At 38.1% G+C, this 19,442-nt stretch overlaps 1 protein-coding gene across 1 annotated transcript in view; it reads right to left on the reverse strand.

Moving 5' to 3' along the window:
* Positions 1–19,442, reverse strand: part of LOC144800392 (vitamin D3 hydroxylase-associated protein-like) — a 726,480-nt gene that overhangs the window by 50,528 nt on the left and 656,510 nt on the right. Inside the window, exon 13 of the mRNA XM_078671678.1 lies at positions 13,537–13,645. Coding sequence (XP_078527804.1) covers positions 13,537–13,645 — 109 coding nt within the window. The remainder of the gene's footprint in view (positions 1–13,536; positions 13,646–19,442) is intronic.

The following is a 19,442-nucleotide window of genomic DNA, read 5'->3' on the forward strand; positions in this document are numbered from 1 at the left end:
TATTCATTTACTTTATTGTAGTTTCAGGAAGCTCCGTTTCTGTCCTGATGATGATCTTGATTTATATAGATCGAAACGTCGTCGACCCACACAAGAAAATTTCCATGTTTTAATTGTCTATATTTATGTGGATTTACCTTGTTGTTTTGTGATGTCTGATTTCACTTTGTTCACTTATGTCACGTTCTGCACACTGTCACTTATGTGAGCACCTGAAACCTCTCCTTTCTCTCTTTTTTATAAAGTACTTTAAATAAATGCATACTGTACAAACTCCCTATGTCTCTTGCTCCCTAGCGTGAATTAATTGAAACGCTTTTTCCCTAGTTTAATGTGATCCTATTGGACAGTTGTCGAACCATTGTCTACCTATATATATGTAAGTATAAATACAACATTAATAATGTTTGCACCACTAAGTGAAATATATGTTATTTGATTTCGTTTCTTTGTACTCTTTCCTAGAACAAGTAAAACAAAATGACAGAAGGTGCAGAATTTGTAATGTCACAGAAAAATAAATTACTGTTATGTTATATGGGTTATGTTTATAGTCAGGAAAGACAAAGTGGTAGAAAAGTTTTCTGGAAATGTACAAAATATTACTCAAACAAATGTTATGGAAGGGCTACTACAGAGGAAACTAATGTGCTATTTACCAGGGAACACAATCATCCCCCCAATGTCACAGAAATTGAAATAAGAGATGCTTTAGAAAGTATAAAGACTGCTAGCACACAAAGTGATAGACCAACAACACAAATCCTTAAAGAGGAACTGTTAAAAGTCCCAGCCCATGCTTCAGGTCAACTACCCTCTATTGACTCACTAAAACGCACAATAGCATACACTAAAAGACGCACTTCCACAACTCCACCCAACCCTACTACTTTTGAGGAAATTATTATTTCACCAGAAATGTCCATCACACACAATAAAGACAAATTTATCCTGTTTGACAATGAAAGCAGTACAAACAGAATCATAATGTTTGCAACTGCAAGTAATTTAAGAAAAATCCAACAGTGTCCCCAATGGATGATGGATGGAACATTTAAACCATCCCCAAAACCATTTTATCAACTATATTCCATCCACGGGTTATATCATAACTATAACATCCCTTTCATTTACTGTTTGCTACCAAACAAACAGCAAAACACTTACACAGAAATATTAAATGTTCTCAAAAATGAAATGAATAATTATTTTCCAGAAAAAATAATTATTGATTTCGAATTAGCTATGATTAATAGCATTTTAAAAATATTTCCCCACACAGCAATCCAGGGTTGTTACTATCATTTCAATCAGAGCATATGGAGACATCTCCAAAAATCAACATTAAGTATTTTGTACTCAACAGATAGCACCTTTGCCTATCAAATTAAAAAATTGATAGCACTGGCCTACGTTCCTGTTACCGATGTAGCGGAACACTATAATTTATTAATTGACAGCACATATTACAAGAGAAATGAAGATAAACTAACCCCATTACTGGATTATTTCGAAGATACTTGGGTGGGAAGGTTGCACAGATCTGGACATCGACGCCAACCCAAATTCCAAATCCCTTGGTGGAATGTCTATCTTAGTACTTTAAACCAAGAGGCAAAAACCAACAACAGTGTAGAAGGGTGGCATAATGCTTTCCAAGCTACGACAAGCAGAACCAGACCCACATTCCATAACCTACTACAAGCTTTGATAAAAGAACAAAGCTATCAAGAACTAAGAATGGAACAATCAGTGACCCAAATTGGTCCAAAACTAAGTAAACAAACTAAACAAATGTTCCGACAACTGCAAAGTCAAGTCACACTATACCCTACAACTAGAGGATTAGAATATCTGTCAATAATAGCTAAAACCCTACTATAAAAATGTCTACAAAATATACTAATATCTTCTTACAATAATGGTACATATAACAATCATAAACATTTCAAAACAATTATAAATAATACATATTTGTTTTACTAACTTATCAAAATGTTGGACATTATTTCTGAACAAATATGCAATATTTATAATTACATCACACATACACATTACATAAAGATCGACATTTCCCACCCAATAAATAAAAATATAAAATGAATTACAATTTTTGTAGATGACAGAGACGTAATGAAGAAAAATACAATCCATACAATCCATTACAAAGTAAGAGAAATCCAATATGGGAAACCATCAAAAACCCGAAAAAAATGTTAAAATAAAATAAACGATCCAGGAAATCCCGAAAACAGTAGTCTGGACACTTTATTATTTAAAGTGATATACACACAACTTAAAAAAAACCTTGACGCATACCAATGTATCAATCCAATACAAAACCCTCAAAAAACCCGAAAAAAGGTAAAAATTTATAAAATCCGCTCCTGGCAAACACGAAAAATAGGAGATACACGTAAAAATATAACCATAATAAGTCATACATTAGTATCTCCAAAAAAAAACACGCTTCCTTCCATGTAGTTTTCATGCGAGGAACCGGAACCTGTAAAAAAACATACATAACGAAACCCACCCACAAATAGCCTATAACATTTGTAAATACACTCACAATTAACATTAAGCATGTAAGAAGACATTTCTTAACAATTGAAATAACACTAGAACTAAAACATACACGACGCATCTATAACGACGACATTACACCTAAACGCTACATAAACAAATCATACATACACTCAAAAACACTACACAGTTCGAATATACCCTCACACATTACCACTCAGTCATAAATAGTATATTAAATTTACCTTACCTCTCTCCACACGAACCAACACCCAACCGCGAGCTTCTCCAGTCCTGAATAAGCACAATAACCTTACGCGGTAAAAAAGTAGTCCCCTTAAACCAATTTTGAGAAGGTATCATAGAAAACACAATGTTATGGTCTAAAAATATAATACATACACATTGTTATTGTAACAAATTAATACAGTAGACTCATTATAATTTAAACTGTTTAAAAAAAATAAATGTATTTAATATTACTTAATATATAGTAATTAATATATATTAATAATATTAAATAAGTATGTAACACTTGAAGTAATATATGTAAATAATTTATTTTTGTGTACATTTATAGGAAAAATTTTGTGTTTCTTTATAACTAAACATGAATAATTGTTTTGTTAATAATTAATAATAATAAATAATATAACTTATTTATTATTATTAATATAAAATGTATAACCATTTACTATATAAATAATTGCCTTAAATAATGTATTTTTATTTCTCTCAATGTATGTATTTCTGAAAAGAAAAGATAAATGTTTAAGTTAATTAATTAATAATAATAATAATAATTATATTTGTTATTATTTTTATTAATTAATTATACATGTTTATTAATAATTTCTAAGTATTATAAAAGTATATAATTCCATAAATAATCTTTTACCAATACCAGATATTATTATTATACATATTATTCCCCTTTACAGTTCTAAAGTTAACAACATAAAAAATTGATATGTATAATTTAAAAACAACATTGTCAGAAATATGTGTACAAAAATTTCTTAATTAGTATTTCCATATCTTGAGCAAATATAATAATTGTCATGTTACTTTATACAAATGTGAATATAAAAATTAAATATTTAATAATATTAATATATAATATTACCATTATTAAATATAAATGGAAGAAACAGAAAAATAACTGGTATATTTTTTATTTCAATATAAATACTTGTAACAGAAAGTGATTGATAATAAGATTTTGTTTTCACATAAAAAATGTTGTGAAAAAATTTTGTGTCACAAATTAAAACATGTACATAAATGATCATGTGTTATTCTGCAAATACAACATTTCCAAAAATCTTTATGTTATATTTGATAGTGATTGTATTGTATTACACATGAAAAAATAAAAAAATTGTAATAAAGTTTTGTGAAAACATCCATTTTGCATTGTCTTGTAATATAATAACACACAAAATAAATTTATATGCAAATGTGCTGGACACAGACCAATTAATAATTGCTATTCCTACTCCAGTCAAAGTATTATCAGAGAAGTTGCTGGACACTGACCAATTATTATTTACTATTCCTACACAAGTGAAAATAATATCTTGAAAGGTGCTGAAGACTGACCATGTATAAATAAGAATAGCTACTTTAGTATAATGTTATTGAGTAAAAATTGTCAAATATTTATATATATTGTATAAATATTATAAACATATTTTTTTAGTAAATTTTTTGCTGAGTAGTTCAAAAAATTATTATTAGCATAAAAAATAGCAAGTATTTGTCACTGAAAAATTTCAAATATTTGTAATATTTATATAAAAATTTCTCACACTTTATATACCCAAACAGACCCTGAACGCTAAAAATACCCCTTTACCCTAAAACTAAAAAGTGTCCATGAACTCAAAAATATACTCCTTTACCCAAGAACTGGAAACTGACCCTGAACCCTAAAAATACCCCTTTAGCCAAAAACTAACAACTGACCCTGAACCCAAAAAATTCTCCTTTATCCAAAAACTGAAAACTGACCCTGAACCCTAAAAAATACACCTTTACCAAAAAACTGAAAACTGACCCTGAACCCTAAATATTCCCCTTTAGCCAAAAACTAAAAACTGACCCTGAACCCAAAAAAAACCCTTTACCCAAGAACTGAAAACAGACCCTGAACCCAAAAATATACCCCTTTACCCAAAAACTGAAAACTGACCCTGACCCATTAAATATACCCCTTTACCCAAATACTGAAAACTGACCCTGAACCTAAAAATATACCCCTTTACCCACAAACTTAAAACTGACCCTGAAGCTTAAATAAACCCCTTTACCCAAAAACTGAAAACTAACCCAGAACCTTAAATATGCCCCTTTACCCACAAACTGAAAACTTACCCTGAACACTAAAAATACCCCTTTACCCTAAAACTGAAAACTGACCCTGAACATTAATTATACCCCTTTCCCCAAAAACTGAAAACTGACCCTGAACCTTACATATACCCCTTTACCCACAAACTGAAAACTGACCCTGAACCCTAAAAATACCCTTTTACCCAAAAACTGAAAACTGACCCTGAACCTTAAATATACCCCTTTACCCACAAACTCAAAACTGACCCAGATCTCTTAAAATACCCCTTTACCCTATAACTGAAAACTGACCCTGAAACATAAAAATACCCCTTTACCTAAATAGAGAAAAATGACCCTGAAAACAAAAATTCCACCTCTACCCAAATGTAAATAATATTATTTAATTAACTATTAATGAATTATTAACTATAAATAATAAGTTCATATATTAGCAAAGTAGCTGTAATTAATTGAATGTAATTATATATACTATTTATTCCCAAACAAATATTTAATGATAACAAATAATTATATAAAATAATTGTATAAATAATAATTTAATTAACTAATTAATAATAATTAATTTATAATTATTTACTAATGATAAATATGTACCAAATTATATGAATTAATTAAAATTAAAATATTTATTAGTTGCCAATTAATTTATAATTTACATTTATAAGAAACATATCATAATTAATTATTTCATTTAAATTACTTCCCACCCTTATCCCCTATTAACCCAACATCCCGCTCCTAAACATTAAGTACAATTTATACCAATAACAACGATGAAAATATTTTTGCACATTAACTGTAATTTATTTCATTTAATTATTAATAAAATTTTCACCAATTATGTAACAAACTATAACAACTTTTTTATATATAAATATTACTCTAAATAATGTAATTAACTAATTAATATTAATTATTTACCAATTAATTTGTAATACAAAATAAAAAAAAAATTATAATAATTAATTAACAAATTAAGAATATTTATTTTCCAATTAACTAATTTATAATAATTAATTACCAATTAATTACAACTTAAAATTTTATTACCAATTATATTAAATAAATAACCAAATAATATTCTTCAATTTCCAATTAAGTAATTAATATTAATTAATTACCAATTAATGACTAATTAAAAATTTATTACCAATTACATTAATTAATTAAGTAAATAATAATATTCTATTTCCAATTAACTAATTAATAATAATTACTTACCAATTAATTACTACTTAACATTTTATTTCCAATTATATTAATTAATTAACTAATTAATATTATTTATTTTCCAATTAACTAATTAATAATATTTAATTACCAATTAATTAATAATTAAAAATTTATAGAAATTTATATAAATTATTTAAATAATTATTATTAATTATTTTCCAATTAATTTAAATATAAAAATATTTACAAACATATATAAATTAAATATTTATTTTAAATTACTCCCCACCCTTATCCCCAATTAACCCAACATCCCGCTCCTAAACATTAACTACAATTTATATTACTATTAAAATTTATTTATATTTTTTACTTTTTTTCAACATAATATCGATATTTTTTCCTTTGACTATTATTCGATATTTTGTCATGTCGATATTTTTGAGTCGATATTTTTGTACTCGATATTTTATTATAATTATTGTAATCGATATTTTTAACAACGATATTTTTGTTATCGATATTTTATCATATTCGATATTTTTAACTCGATATTTTGTCCATTCGATATTGTGGAGTCGATATTATGTCTGTGCACCCTTCTAAACAAGGGGAGGAGAATCAGCGGTGCCATGCAGGCTCCACGAAGAAATGAGCTCAACAAGCAGAAAGGAGGAAGGGGCAGCTGTAGCTCAAGAGGGAGTGAAGAGCAGCTGTTCAAAACAAACGGCGACCGAAGGAAAAAAAAAAAAAGAGTTCTTCCAAACGAAGATAAAGCATTAGGGTAGGGAAACTGTACTTCACCGGTGCTGCTCTGCCTCAAAGGGAAGCGAGCTATCAGCTGCTCAATCGAGTTAAGAGGCAGGGAAGAAGAGCGATGCTGAAGTGAACCAATGGCAAGCAGCAGGCGGCACATGTGTGCTGATGCTCGACCTATACATAGGGCCCTCAAAACCACTCATCAGTTTACTTTATGGACATGCAGAAGGACTCTCAGAAGATTGGCTGCTGATAGGGCCTGCAGTGTACTCCACACAACTGCTTCGCTGCACCTGGAAGGACTGCTTTTCTGCCTGGAGCCTGCCTTGAATCCTCAGAAGCGGTACAAAAGGGGGTGGCGATGGTCGGAGCATCTGAATCAATCAAACACTCACACCCAGTCAAAAGATCTGGGTTTAATCCATCACGGTTCTTTAGCCCACTCTGCCACCCCAGTTCAGACATGGCTATATGCAAATCAGTCTGACCCTGTGCCTCATGGGAACAGTCCAGCCCGAACTGCCAAGCCATGTCTTCCCTGGACCAGAAACAAGCTTCCGAGGACCGGTTTCTGGCATTCCAGCCGTCTTCAACCCGGCCTGCTTGAATCCAGTGGCAAAGTGAGCAAGGGACTGCACTCTAGAATCTCGTCCCATAATGCTTTGCAGGGCCTTTGTTTGGGATTGTATTTTTGCCCATAACGGTGATTGGGGTGGTCCTAGGAGGATGGGACCACCACCGAATCGTTCAGCATGATGTGTTCTTTGTGTTCAAGGCATCTGCTTGGTTCTCTCCCTAGGTTAGGCAGGACCAAAATCATCCTCTCTCTCACTGCTTGCTATATTATCATTTTCACTTTTGTGAGATGACTATATGCATTTTAGCATGTAAAGAGAGAGTTTTTTGTTGTTTTACCAAAGGTATGTGAGGTTTCTGTTTTATTAATTGGGATGAGACAGTATGGATTTACAGAGGGAGTTTCACAGAGTTTTTGTTCTACTCTGCGGAATTCCGCATAGTGGTACTACGCCAAATTCGCCCACCCATAATCGTGAATCATTAAAGAATTAAATTTAAAACGTGTGTTTCCTACACCTGCCACATTCCAGGACAGGATCTTCCTGAGGGAGGTACCTCTGCAGCATACTCCGGTTCTAGAGATCACATTTTTGTCATTTTGGTCTCATAAAATGTATTCATTTTTACTCTATTTTTCTAAATCAGTGTGATTTTCTTTTTCTGTTGTTTTTACTTTATTACTGTTTGTAGAGATGCATAAATACTTGACATCTTGCTTTGAAATTAAGCTTGACTATTTATGCGCCAATCTACCTGAGGGTCAAGTACAGGTTAATTTAAGGTATCCTTTTATTTCATCCTGACAGTAATTGTGGTTTCTGCTTAAATTGGGTTTCACACCCCCTCAACCAGCAACTCAAATTCCTTTACCCAGGATTGCACAATGCGGCCAAGTGTTGCAGCTAAGTTTTGAGCCGCAGTTTAGGCTGCATCATCTGGAAGGTAGAGGCTTGCTGGCCTATACAGAAATGGGGAAGTTCTCCAACTGCCTGATTAAGTAAAGAGGCTGGTGGGGCTGGAGCCAGTCAATAGTTCTTACCTGAGAAGTGCCCTGAAAGACTAAGAACTGGTGAACATCTCTAATTACATATGTTGTATGGCTTGTTAACAGACTGCAGCTCATGTGTTAAACCTGGAAGGATAAATTCACTTATCAATCTTTCAAAAGAGGAAAATACAGTTAAGTAATGGGTGTAATTTACAGTTCTAAGAAGTGCGTTTGCAAGCACTGTATATTGACAAGATAATTATGGTTACTCCGCATCAAAATTACATCCTAGAGCAGCACGTGAAGCAGCTTCATTTCTCACATAAGCAGCTCTGGTTTTGCAACTATTTTCTTTACTTACTCTACTTGTACTTTTGCAAATTTTAAAATTATGTTAGAACTCAAAGGCTAATCATTTTTTTGCATGTGGTTTAAATGTTGGAATTCTTTTAGCCACAATGAGCTTGGGGCCTACTAAATCGAAAACCTAAAATGCATATAGATTTACCTTAGCAATTCTTTTCACCATGATTGTGAACAGATTACAGCAGAAGGGGCTTGAAGAAATAAATAAAATGTCATACTCAGCTCCTGTGCTAGAAAAGACAGAAAAGGCTGTCTTCAAGAGGGGCATCAATTCTTGGAAATAGGCTAGCTTTAGCATTTATAGCAATATATCCCTTTGATTACCTATGAATTTTTATGTAACCACTTTTCTGAATCTTTGTGCCTTACTTTATAAATCCAACTAAAGTTTGGTGAATAGTGGGTGAACAGTGCAACTGTGGCTTTTGTTTTGACTTTTGAATGCCATAAGTACCGTTTATAACAAGCAGAAGGTGCTCTTCATCTATGCACCTTTGCTCAGTGAAGACATCTCTGTATCCATCTGGACTGTTCCAACCGTACTCTCGTTTAGATAAGAGTAGACAAAACACTTCTTCAAAAAACACCATGGGGTCGATTCCGATCCGGTAAAATCCCCGTCCGTACGAATCGTATCCGGAGCCGTTTCCGTACGACTCGTACAGACGCCGTACGACCGGACGATTCCGATCCCGATCGGCCGACCCGGACGCGACTCGTACGGTACACGTCGATTCGTACGGAATAGCACACGATCAACTACACACCGTACGGCGCGTACCCCCCATGATCGCAGGGGTACGCGCCGTACCCCTGTGGTCATGCGGGGTACGTGCCGTACACCCAGCGTACATGGGGTACGTGTCGTACACCCACTGTACATGGGGTACGGTGCATACCCCATGTACGCTGGGTGTACGGCACGTACCCCGCATGACCACAGGGGTACGGCGCGTACCCCTGCGATCATGGGGGGTACGTGCCGTACCCGGGGGGGGCGTTCTGTACCTGTTTTGGCGCGAACTCTGCGTTTACGACTGTTTTCGGCTCCCGTAGGAAAAGGGTCGTACGGCGCGTACCCGACACGAATCGTACTTGCTGGGTCGTAAATACGTGCCGCGATGTCGCGTACAGCGGGTTCCGAGTGAGATTCGTACGGAGATTTGAGTCGTACGGAGTCCTGTACGACTCGTACGGAGTTCGGCACCTAGTACGGATCGTACTTCATTGTACGTACGGGACATCTACGGATACGATTCGTACGGGGAAAAAACTCTCCGTACGACCATTCGGAGTGCATTTTACCGGATCGGAATCGACACCCATGTCGTGGGATATTCAAACACTATCCATCACACTGAGGAGGCCCACTGATTTCTCACCTGAGGGTGGAGTGGAATCAGGTGGACTTGCGCATTCTTTTTTCCAGACATAATTGGAGTCCGGAAGTCAGAAACTGCCCCTGTGGATGATGTCATGGACAGGAATTTATAAAGGCAGGAACTTACCTATCAGACTAAATGATGCAAAAACACTGGAAAATACAGGGACCTTGGTGTGATCACTTTCAATATGGGAGTGTATGATTCCAACCCTGTGCTGAGCTGCTCTGCTCCCCTGAGCATACAGAATACTCATTGTGGCCCCACAACTGTGGTTTGTGCTAGGCGGTATGCTTATACCTCAAGTGGTTAGGCTTTATGTCCCCTTTCTGTGTCTATGGTGTTAACACAAGTTAGAAACATAGACTAAAATGTAATAAATAAAACATGACCTAACGACAAAAATCCAATCAATAGAACTGGAGTTACCAATTCTGAAAGATTTTAGGGTAAAATTGTGCCAAAAAGCATAAAGCATAAACCAAGGCTATCTGGTTGTGTGAGACTGGGAGAAAATCACATCGTGATGGAGTGTGGGTCAGATAGAGGGGCCAGGTTAGTCCCACTGAGAAGCTGCCTTCTCAGTCTAGAGCCAAGAGCAGGGAAGTGTCATGGACAGTTGTCAATGCAGCAAGAAAAGCAGGCCTCAGGTCATGGGCAGTCGTCAATGTAGCCCAAAGATCCTGTTGGGCGTGATGGGTTGGGCTGACATAACATTGTGTTGCCGGGCCTTGTGAGTGAAATGTATTTGGGGACTAGCCCCTTGGAGTCAAGCTTGAGTCCTGGGTTCAGGTGGAGGTCCAAATCCCTCTGACTTAGGCAGGAGAGAAGCAGGTCAGCACAGCAGAGCAGCAAGCCTTTAGATCAGCAGTCCACCAGAGTGGCAGTCCTTTCAGCAACAAAGCAGTACTTTTTTCTAGAAGAGTATCCACAGGTCCAGAAGTTTACTGAAGGGCTGGTGTCTGAGGTCCAGCATTTATACCCAGTTGTGCCTTCGAAGTGGTGGAGAATATTCTAGAGGCTTCTACTTGAAGTCCGTATGCATCCTGCCTTCCCTGTTCTGGCTCCAGACATACTACATGGGGTATGCAGCACTTTGTGTGGAGGCAAGACACAGCTTATTCAAGTATAAGTAAGGATGTGCCCAGCTCCGCTCTCCCATCCTGCCAGTGACGGCCAATCCAGGCACACCCAAACTCCCTATTGCATGTGGCTGTCTAGGAGGAATACACAAAGTCCAACTGTCAGCTGTGATCCAGAGACAGGATACAGGCACTAAATGGCTAAGGCAGGAAAGTACCAACTGTAATTTTAAATACGACATTACCATGAGAGAGACTTTTTCATCACAATTCCAAAGTAACAAAACATGAACTGGTACCTGTTCCCATTTGACAAAAACAGGCTAATAAATGGAATAAGATGCCGCCAATGTTAACCTATGAGACGAGTATGCCTTGCAATAGTGAAACATGAATTTGAGAGTTTTTTTAGTATCTGGACATGTAAAACTTAAATGCATGGATCCTACTTTTTAAATACACTGCAGCAAGCTCTCTGGGCTGTCCAGGTCCTATCCTAGGGGTGACATATGCATTGAAAAGGAAGGTTTGTGCTTGGCAAAGGGTTTATTTTGCCAGGTTGAAACGTCAGTTTATAACTGAACACACAGGTTGCAATGCCTGGCCTGAAACATGCTTAAAGGGCTACGCAAGTGGGTGGCACAAAGTGTTGCAGGACCACAAGGATCATTTAATGTACATGCCCTGGGACATGTAGTACCACTTTTCTAGGATCTTCTAAGTAAAAAAATGTCAATTAGGTGTAAGCAAATTCCACCATGTTTAGAGCGGAAGGCATTAGCACTTTAGCACTGAGTAAAGGCAAAGTTTTTGGGGAGAGCCTACAAAGAGGGCCAGGTCCAACAGTCTACACCTCTGGAGTGCTGTTGCGGCAAGGCGTAGCTCCTGATCTAGGGTGGGAAAGACGCTCCTATTATCTTTTCCATAATTTGATTACTATATACAGCCTACTTCTAACATTACAATTTGCAAGGAGCATCTGATCGTGGGAAAACATTGGAACAGGGCAAGGAAAGGCAGACAGAGAGAAAAGTAACCTTATAAAAAGTAGAGAAATGAGAGGAACATTGGTCTCTTATCAAGACAGTATACTTTTGATGGAATTTGGATAAAGGCCATGGAGTACTTATGGTGCCAGTAGAGTTGTCCCTGGTATTGATGGTGTAGAGCTTCACACCTCATTGTATTAAGTAACCTTTGTGCCAAACAAATCAGTGGTCCAAGTGATGTAATTCCTTGTTTCCCCCCAGACTAATCACAATGAATAATGCTGGGCTCTTATGTGTCAGATGGGGGAACTGCCTTTACAACGCGGGCATTACCACGCGCTGCCATTACTACGCTGCTTTTACAACGCAAGTCGTTTCAGTGACTTGCGCTGGAGGGCACTGTTGGACAAGGAATAGTTTAATGTTTTATTCCAACACCTTTCCTACTGTAACGTGGGCTGCAGTTGGAATAGAAAATTAAACTATTCCACTATCCAGCGCTTACAGCGCAAGTCATTGTAACGACTTTCGTAGTAAAAACAGCGTTGTAATGGCACGCGTGGTAATAGCCTGTGTTGTACTGTCATACAACCGTCAGATGAGGCCACACTGAGAAATATATAGTGTTTTGCTCAGCTAACTATAATTTTGTATAATCCTTCTAATTTTATGGCTGCATGTCTGATTGTTGCTTTGTGAAAAAGCGTATGCTCAAAACAGTAGGCCTGAGTTGGTTATGATGATTAGCTAAATCCCTGTTTGGTGAGAAGAAAACTTAAGTGCATTAGATATATTTTGAAAATTCAACCTTTTTTTGAAACATCAGCTTATGAGTTCTGAAAATGGACCTATTTTCATCTTGAATACACACTATACAAGTATACATATATTAATTCAACCTAGCATAAGCTTCTAATGTAATATCCGGGGATGCACTTAGGAGAGCTACTTTCATGTATTTGGAGATTGACCAGTAGTTCACGGGCAACTCGTTGGAAAAATCTGGTCTAAAGTAGTGATATCTGATGTAAAAGCTACAGAAACCCTCTTTACCTCATTGCCATGGTTTTTTGATACCACAATCCAGAAGAAGTCTCATATTATACATGGGAAGGTTTCAAAATCACTACTTCAGAATGCAGTAAGAACACAATTAATCAACCTAAAAGGAGCCAAATAGAGAGGGACCTGCCCCTGCTGTCTTTATCTGCCTCCCTCCCTGCTTAAACCTACATGCAGTAAGACCTGGTAACTGAAAACATTTTAGGGCTTACAGCATATACAAAAACCATGAAAGTAAGGAAAGTTGCCCCCCCCCCCAAATGATACAGTACCAAATAGGTGTCCAGGGTACCCAATATTAAAAGCAGGACCCAACATTGGACAAAGAACAACATCCAACTTCAGCTTCTTCCATTCTGCAATAAACTCCTCCTTGTAGTTCTGAGTAGAAAAGGAAAGAATCAAGTGAGAAAAGGAAACACAAGACATTTTTGACATATTGGTTTGTCACAAGCGATAATAGCATATAATAATAATAACAATAATTATAATGATAATAGTGATGCTAATAATACTATTAAGGATTTCTAAAGCGCACGGCTACCTGGACAGTGTCCCAGTGCTAAGCAGATTCAGGGAACCACCACTGCAAAAAAAAGACCAACCAACTGAAATGCTAGGAGGAATAGCCAAATTTTTAAAATTTCGCCTGAAACAATATTCATCCTTCATGGCTCGTAAATGCGAGGTGAGAGCATTCCGGCCTGTGGCAGCGATGTTGGAAAAAGTAGTCACCCCATGTTTTCCTTTTAATTGGAGGAACCAGGACCAAAAGGGCGCTAGAAGAGCAGAGAGCAAGGAGTGAAGTGGTATAAACGTATTGGGCAGATATGCAGCGCTGGTTTGGTGATAAGCCATGCCCTTATTTACATTGACCACGCCCCTTTGAGAGGCCACTCAGTTTTATTATCCCACTTAAAGCCCTGTCTATGAGTCAAAAGGAGGTCTTGAAACCGAATCCTCTCCTTAATTGTCAACCAATGCTCCTTAAGATGATGGTGGATATGCGCCTCTCTGGGAACTCACTGGGTCTGAGCACCAGCTGTTTTTTAAGGGGGCCTCAAAATGGGTCTCTATCGGGCTCTGTTTTGTGTCCTGGCACAGGCGGTCCATTTTTTTCTGGACTGCATTGACTGCAGGCACATCGATGTGCATGTGTTCACACTGCTCACTCCTCACTAGTGGAAAAGTTACAGCATGACGTCATGCCTGGAGAGATTTGGTGGGGAAGGGGTCTCTGACGGCAGTAAATATAGAAATTTCTTTATGTATTTTTGAAGTCCAATGCATGCCACCCCGGAGTGAAAAGTAGCAAAGATTATAAAACTTGAACCCCACTTTGCGCACTATAGAAGCCCAACTGGTGGTGTTGGAATATTACTGGGCCAACATTCACCATCCCACACTGCGTGAGGTGAACCAAAGAAAAGGATCTCAGTTTTATTGGCAATGCATTGAAGATTACTGTGCTGCATTCAACTGAAGACCGCATTCAGACATTATTTAAATCTGTGCAAAACACTGGGAGCATTCCTGTCTGATGTAAGAAGAAGCTGAGTGTTATCAGCATAGGACACAATCCGTATGCCAAAAGATTCCACCAAATTTGTATATCAGCATGTCTGCTGGTTTCCAAAGTTGTACTGAGGAAAGGGGTCCCAGTAATGAGTAAAAAGATGTTTCAAACAATTAAATAATAATAATAGGAAAACTCAATTGGCCTGCATTGTTGTTTATACACAATGTAGGTATATGCTAATTGTCATCAGTTTAAATACAAAATCACATATTATTCATAGCGCCCCTGGTAGGAAGGGAAGTGATATAGTGCAAGGTGGTGTGGGTATGGGATAGTGACAATATAAAAAAACAGCCAAACGGCCTCACTGTACTATGTATCAAAGTCCTAACATAGACACAACAAAAGACCAATGGTTCAATACATCATCATGCTCCACATATCACAATGAATTACCAAATCATGGGGTGGAGCTGAATAAACACAGAAAGCTGTTGACGTTTCGACCCACTAGTAATAGCTGTCGTTAATGATATACTTGCATACAGGTCTTCATCAGGACGGGGGCGGGGCGGGGCAGGCAACCGGGGGTTGCTTGTCTCCAGGATGGATGAGGAGGAGGACGCTCTCAGTGGAAGAGATACTTCAGGTCATACAATGATGATATAAGGCAGCCATCAGTTAAAGATTGGAACTGTATGCGAGACACACTCATGGAAAGGGACGTCTCCCCCGATGCTGGGAACATGGAAGACCGAAATAGACAGATGTATTGGGGCCAAAATTGCAGTATTTCTCGCTTGCTTTTGCCCCAATAAAATATGGAAAATTTAGACCCGATGGGCATCATATCGAGGATCGAGCTTCCCCCCCTTGCCACCTACAGACCCCTGATTGTTACCCCGCTTCCTAATATATATTATTTGGCCTACCCCGCACTGTTTGGAAATGGATCCTTATACAAATTTACCATGTACTCAAGTCTTGAAATCTAGTAATGTCTGCACTCTGTTTGAGTTTTACCTCCTTCATGTTTGGCAGGTGTTGAAATTTGGTGAAAATGCTAGAATTATTGTGATATTGAGTAATTTTCTCCTACAGGTCATTGTAGGGCTGTCACCTGCCTTTCCAACGAAAAACTGAATAAAAACTGTTGTTCCTGGGGAGGAACGAATCCCTTCAGGAGGGGGGGCGCACTTCACCCCAAATTGTTGCTTCCAGGCGCGAGACGTGCATCTCAGCCCGGGCTGCTGCAGCTCCAGCTGCTGGGAGCTCGACTGAGAGTGTCAAGAGTCACAGGTCTTTAGAGGCCAGAGGCATGACGATTTCGGGGGGAGGGGAGGGCTAATTTTCATGGTCATGGAGATGCCGGGGCTCTAAGGAAGGGCAGGAAATAACAAAGCCTCAAGAATACGTAAATGGTCTTTTAAAGACCTGTGAAGTACTCAGGTGCGGCTGGCAGCTCCAAAACTGTCTGTGTGTGTGTGCCCGGGAAACTGTCTCAGCCGGGGCTGACACACACGACGGGTGGGGGTGGGGGGCTAGCGGGGGAGGCATACTCAAGCCTTTTGAGCCCATGGGTGTTGTGTGCCTATTAAAAACCATGGGGCTTATTTACAAGCCCCTTGCGCCACTTTTGCGTCCGTTTTAAAATGGAAAAAGTGGCGCAAAAGTGGCGCAAGGGGCTTGTAAATCTGCCCCAATGTGCATATTTACATACCTTTGTAAACTGATTAAAGAGGCTGGGGCTGTTTGTTTTCTCGTTCCAGTACCACCTGTGCCCCCACTCTGCCTATTACTTACATTTTACTTTTTACTGCCTTAATGTGAGAATGTATTTCATAAAAAGGAATATAAAGTAGGGTTACAAAAATAAAAATGCCAGCCATGTGCTGTTTAAAGAGCCTGCAAAGGCCTTGTCTTGACACTAAATAGTGTTATATTTAAAATAGTATGGATTCCTTTGTAATGTGACATTTCAATCTTTGTTCCCTTTAATTATAAGTCATAGATCATTCAGACAGCCTTAGAACACAATTAAAAATGCTTTCTATTTATTTTTGCTGTTCCAAGTGTGCACAGATCAGTGTGGAAAATATGGGACTGCTTACTTTTGTACCTTCTGGGACATCAATATAATGAGCTGGCAACCCTAATCGCAAGACTGGAAGTTTATTGCAGGATGAGCACAATATTTATTCCCTCCACCCTGATCCCTGGACCTTGAATAATGCCATAAAAGCAATAGTTTAACATATATCTGAAACCCTATGAAAAGCCTCAATAACATGCTGAGTAACTTCAACTGTGTCTGGGAATGCACCCTGCATTCAGACAACTCACTCCTCATTCTCGTCCTTCACTTTCACACTAACCCTGCACTCACATGGATCACAATGTACTCACACTGATCACTATGCACTCAACCCACCCTCTCACCCTGTAATCACAGTGACCACACTGCACTTAAGCCACTCACCATGAACTTACACTATTCTCCCTCCACTTACCCTGCGGTCACATGAGCACACCCCTCACTCTGCACTCACAGTGATCACTCTCCACTCACAATACTCTTGCATTGTTTACCCTTTACCTCACCCTGCAGTCACACGAGTTCACCCTGTACCTCACCCTGCAGTCATACGAGCACACTACTCACGCTGCTCATGCAACACTTCACTCACCAAACACTCTCACGTGTGTGATCAGTGTTAGGGCCAGCCATGGCTGGGAATCTTAGTCCCCTCCCGAAGTTCTGTCTAGTAGCGCCCCATGTTACTTCCCACGTCGTAAGTACGTATCACTGCAAGGAGTTTACAACGGTTACATCCTTCCTGAAGATTCCATTATCTGGGAGGTAAGAGTGAAGAGCTTTTTGTATTTTTTTTTTAAAGCCTCGCTCCGTTCCCCTTCGTCCTAATACTAGTGGGAACGTTGGATATTTCAAGTAGGAGTGGATTTGGCATTAATGCCATAGGTGCTGCCTTTGGTTCTGGGGACCCAGGTTCGAGTCCTGGGTTCGGCTCAACATCTTGTGATCCTGGGTAAAATCACTTAATTTACCATTGACTTACGAAAAATGAATTTGACCTTGATTAAAGTCGCTGGTGCTTGTTTAACATGTTCCAATCCCTAGAGCTGAGTCCACAAGTCAAATATAATAAATATTGTGAAGTGTGCCTACCACCTGTCCTCGCTTCTTTCGTAGGCCAAATTTCAATGTTTTCTTGTGCAGCTATTTCTGAAGCTTTGGAAGGCGATCTTCTTTATAAGCCAACTATGCTAACAAATTGACTCTTGATGCTGCTAGAGAATAAAGATGTATATATCCTCTTGAATCACTTATATCACATGTGTATGATGTAAATGCCCCCTATGCCTTCTTGGAAAAATTGTGGCTGGCCTTCTACTGACATGCCAGCACCTGGCCATACTCCACATAATCATGGATTTGTCAATTGTGTCAGAAAGCATGTTTTGTGGAACTTCTTTTGTCTGATATCTTGTTTAGGGGCAAGGATGTGGGACAACAGCCAGAGCTGATGACTATAGAGCTGGGAAACCAGGTTCAATTCTTGATGTCTGCTCAACATCCTGTGATTCTGGGCAAATCACTTAATCTCCCTGTGCTTACAAAAATGAATGTGCGCATGTGTAATGTAAAAGATGCTCCTGTAAAGCGCTCCAATACCTTTAGGTCATGTTCGTTCTATATAAAACTACAAAAAATATATTGCAAAATGTTGTAAGCACTCCCGTTTCCAGGCCCTGCTCAAGACTGGAAGTGGAGCACAACCTAAGGATGGCAGAAGCAAGAATCCATCCACACATTGTCTATGTGGAGAAAAACATGCACTCCCACACCTGTGTTTTGGGAGTATTTTTGCTAATCTATCCTACATTTTGTGTTTTATGTGAAAAATAAAGCACCAATGTAATTTTTGTGCTGATTGTCTTTCTTGGAGACTTTTCATTTGAATTTTAGAATAAGCACATGCCCTACAAAAACTTCAGTTTACTAAACACTCTTACTTTATTTAATAGTATTTGCCCTATACAACCTGGGCTCTGCAGGAGGGAATGGCCATCAATGATGCAGAGTACCAGCTTCCAGAACTTTTTTGTCAGGTGTTAGTGGCGGTGGAGGGGCTCGACGTGTAAAAATGTTTAGATAGGGGTGCTTGGCCGACTAAAGTTTGAAGACCTCTGCTCTAAAGTGACTTATTTGACCATTTTAATTTCAGGCCATTTAGAAAATTATCCATAACCACTATGCCATATGCTTCTTGTTTGGGTAAAACTGCCATGGACGTAATGGAAGTTCAACAGGACACCAATTAACAGTCAATGCCCTGGCTGATTTGTCACTTGGTGGTACAATTATGACAAGCTCTAACACAGTGTTCTACCATAACATCTATATTAGGTCACCTAAAATTCTACCTGACATGTCTTCTGGTATCTGATATTCCCAAATGACCATCATGAGCATTGTCAATAATCTTTCCCCTTATAACAAAAGGTGGCACATATTTATCTCCTCTTACAATCATCCCATTCTCAGTGGCAAATTATTTGTGTACTTTAAAAACCCCATCAACTCTCCTGAAATATTCTGTTTCTCAGGCCACCCATTTTCAATGTACTTGGCAACAT

This window comes from Lissotriton helveticus, chromosome 1_2 (genome assembly GCF_964261635.1).
Source record: "Lissotriton helveticus chromosome 1_2, aLisHel1.1, whole genome shotgun sequence".
Lineage (NCBI taxonomy): Eukaryota > Metazoa > Chordata > Amphibia > Caudata > Salamandridae > Lissotriton > Lissotriton helveticus.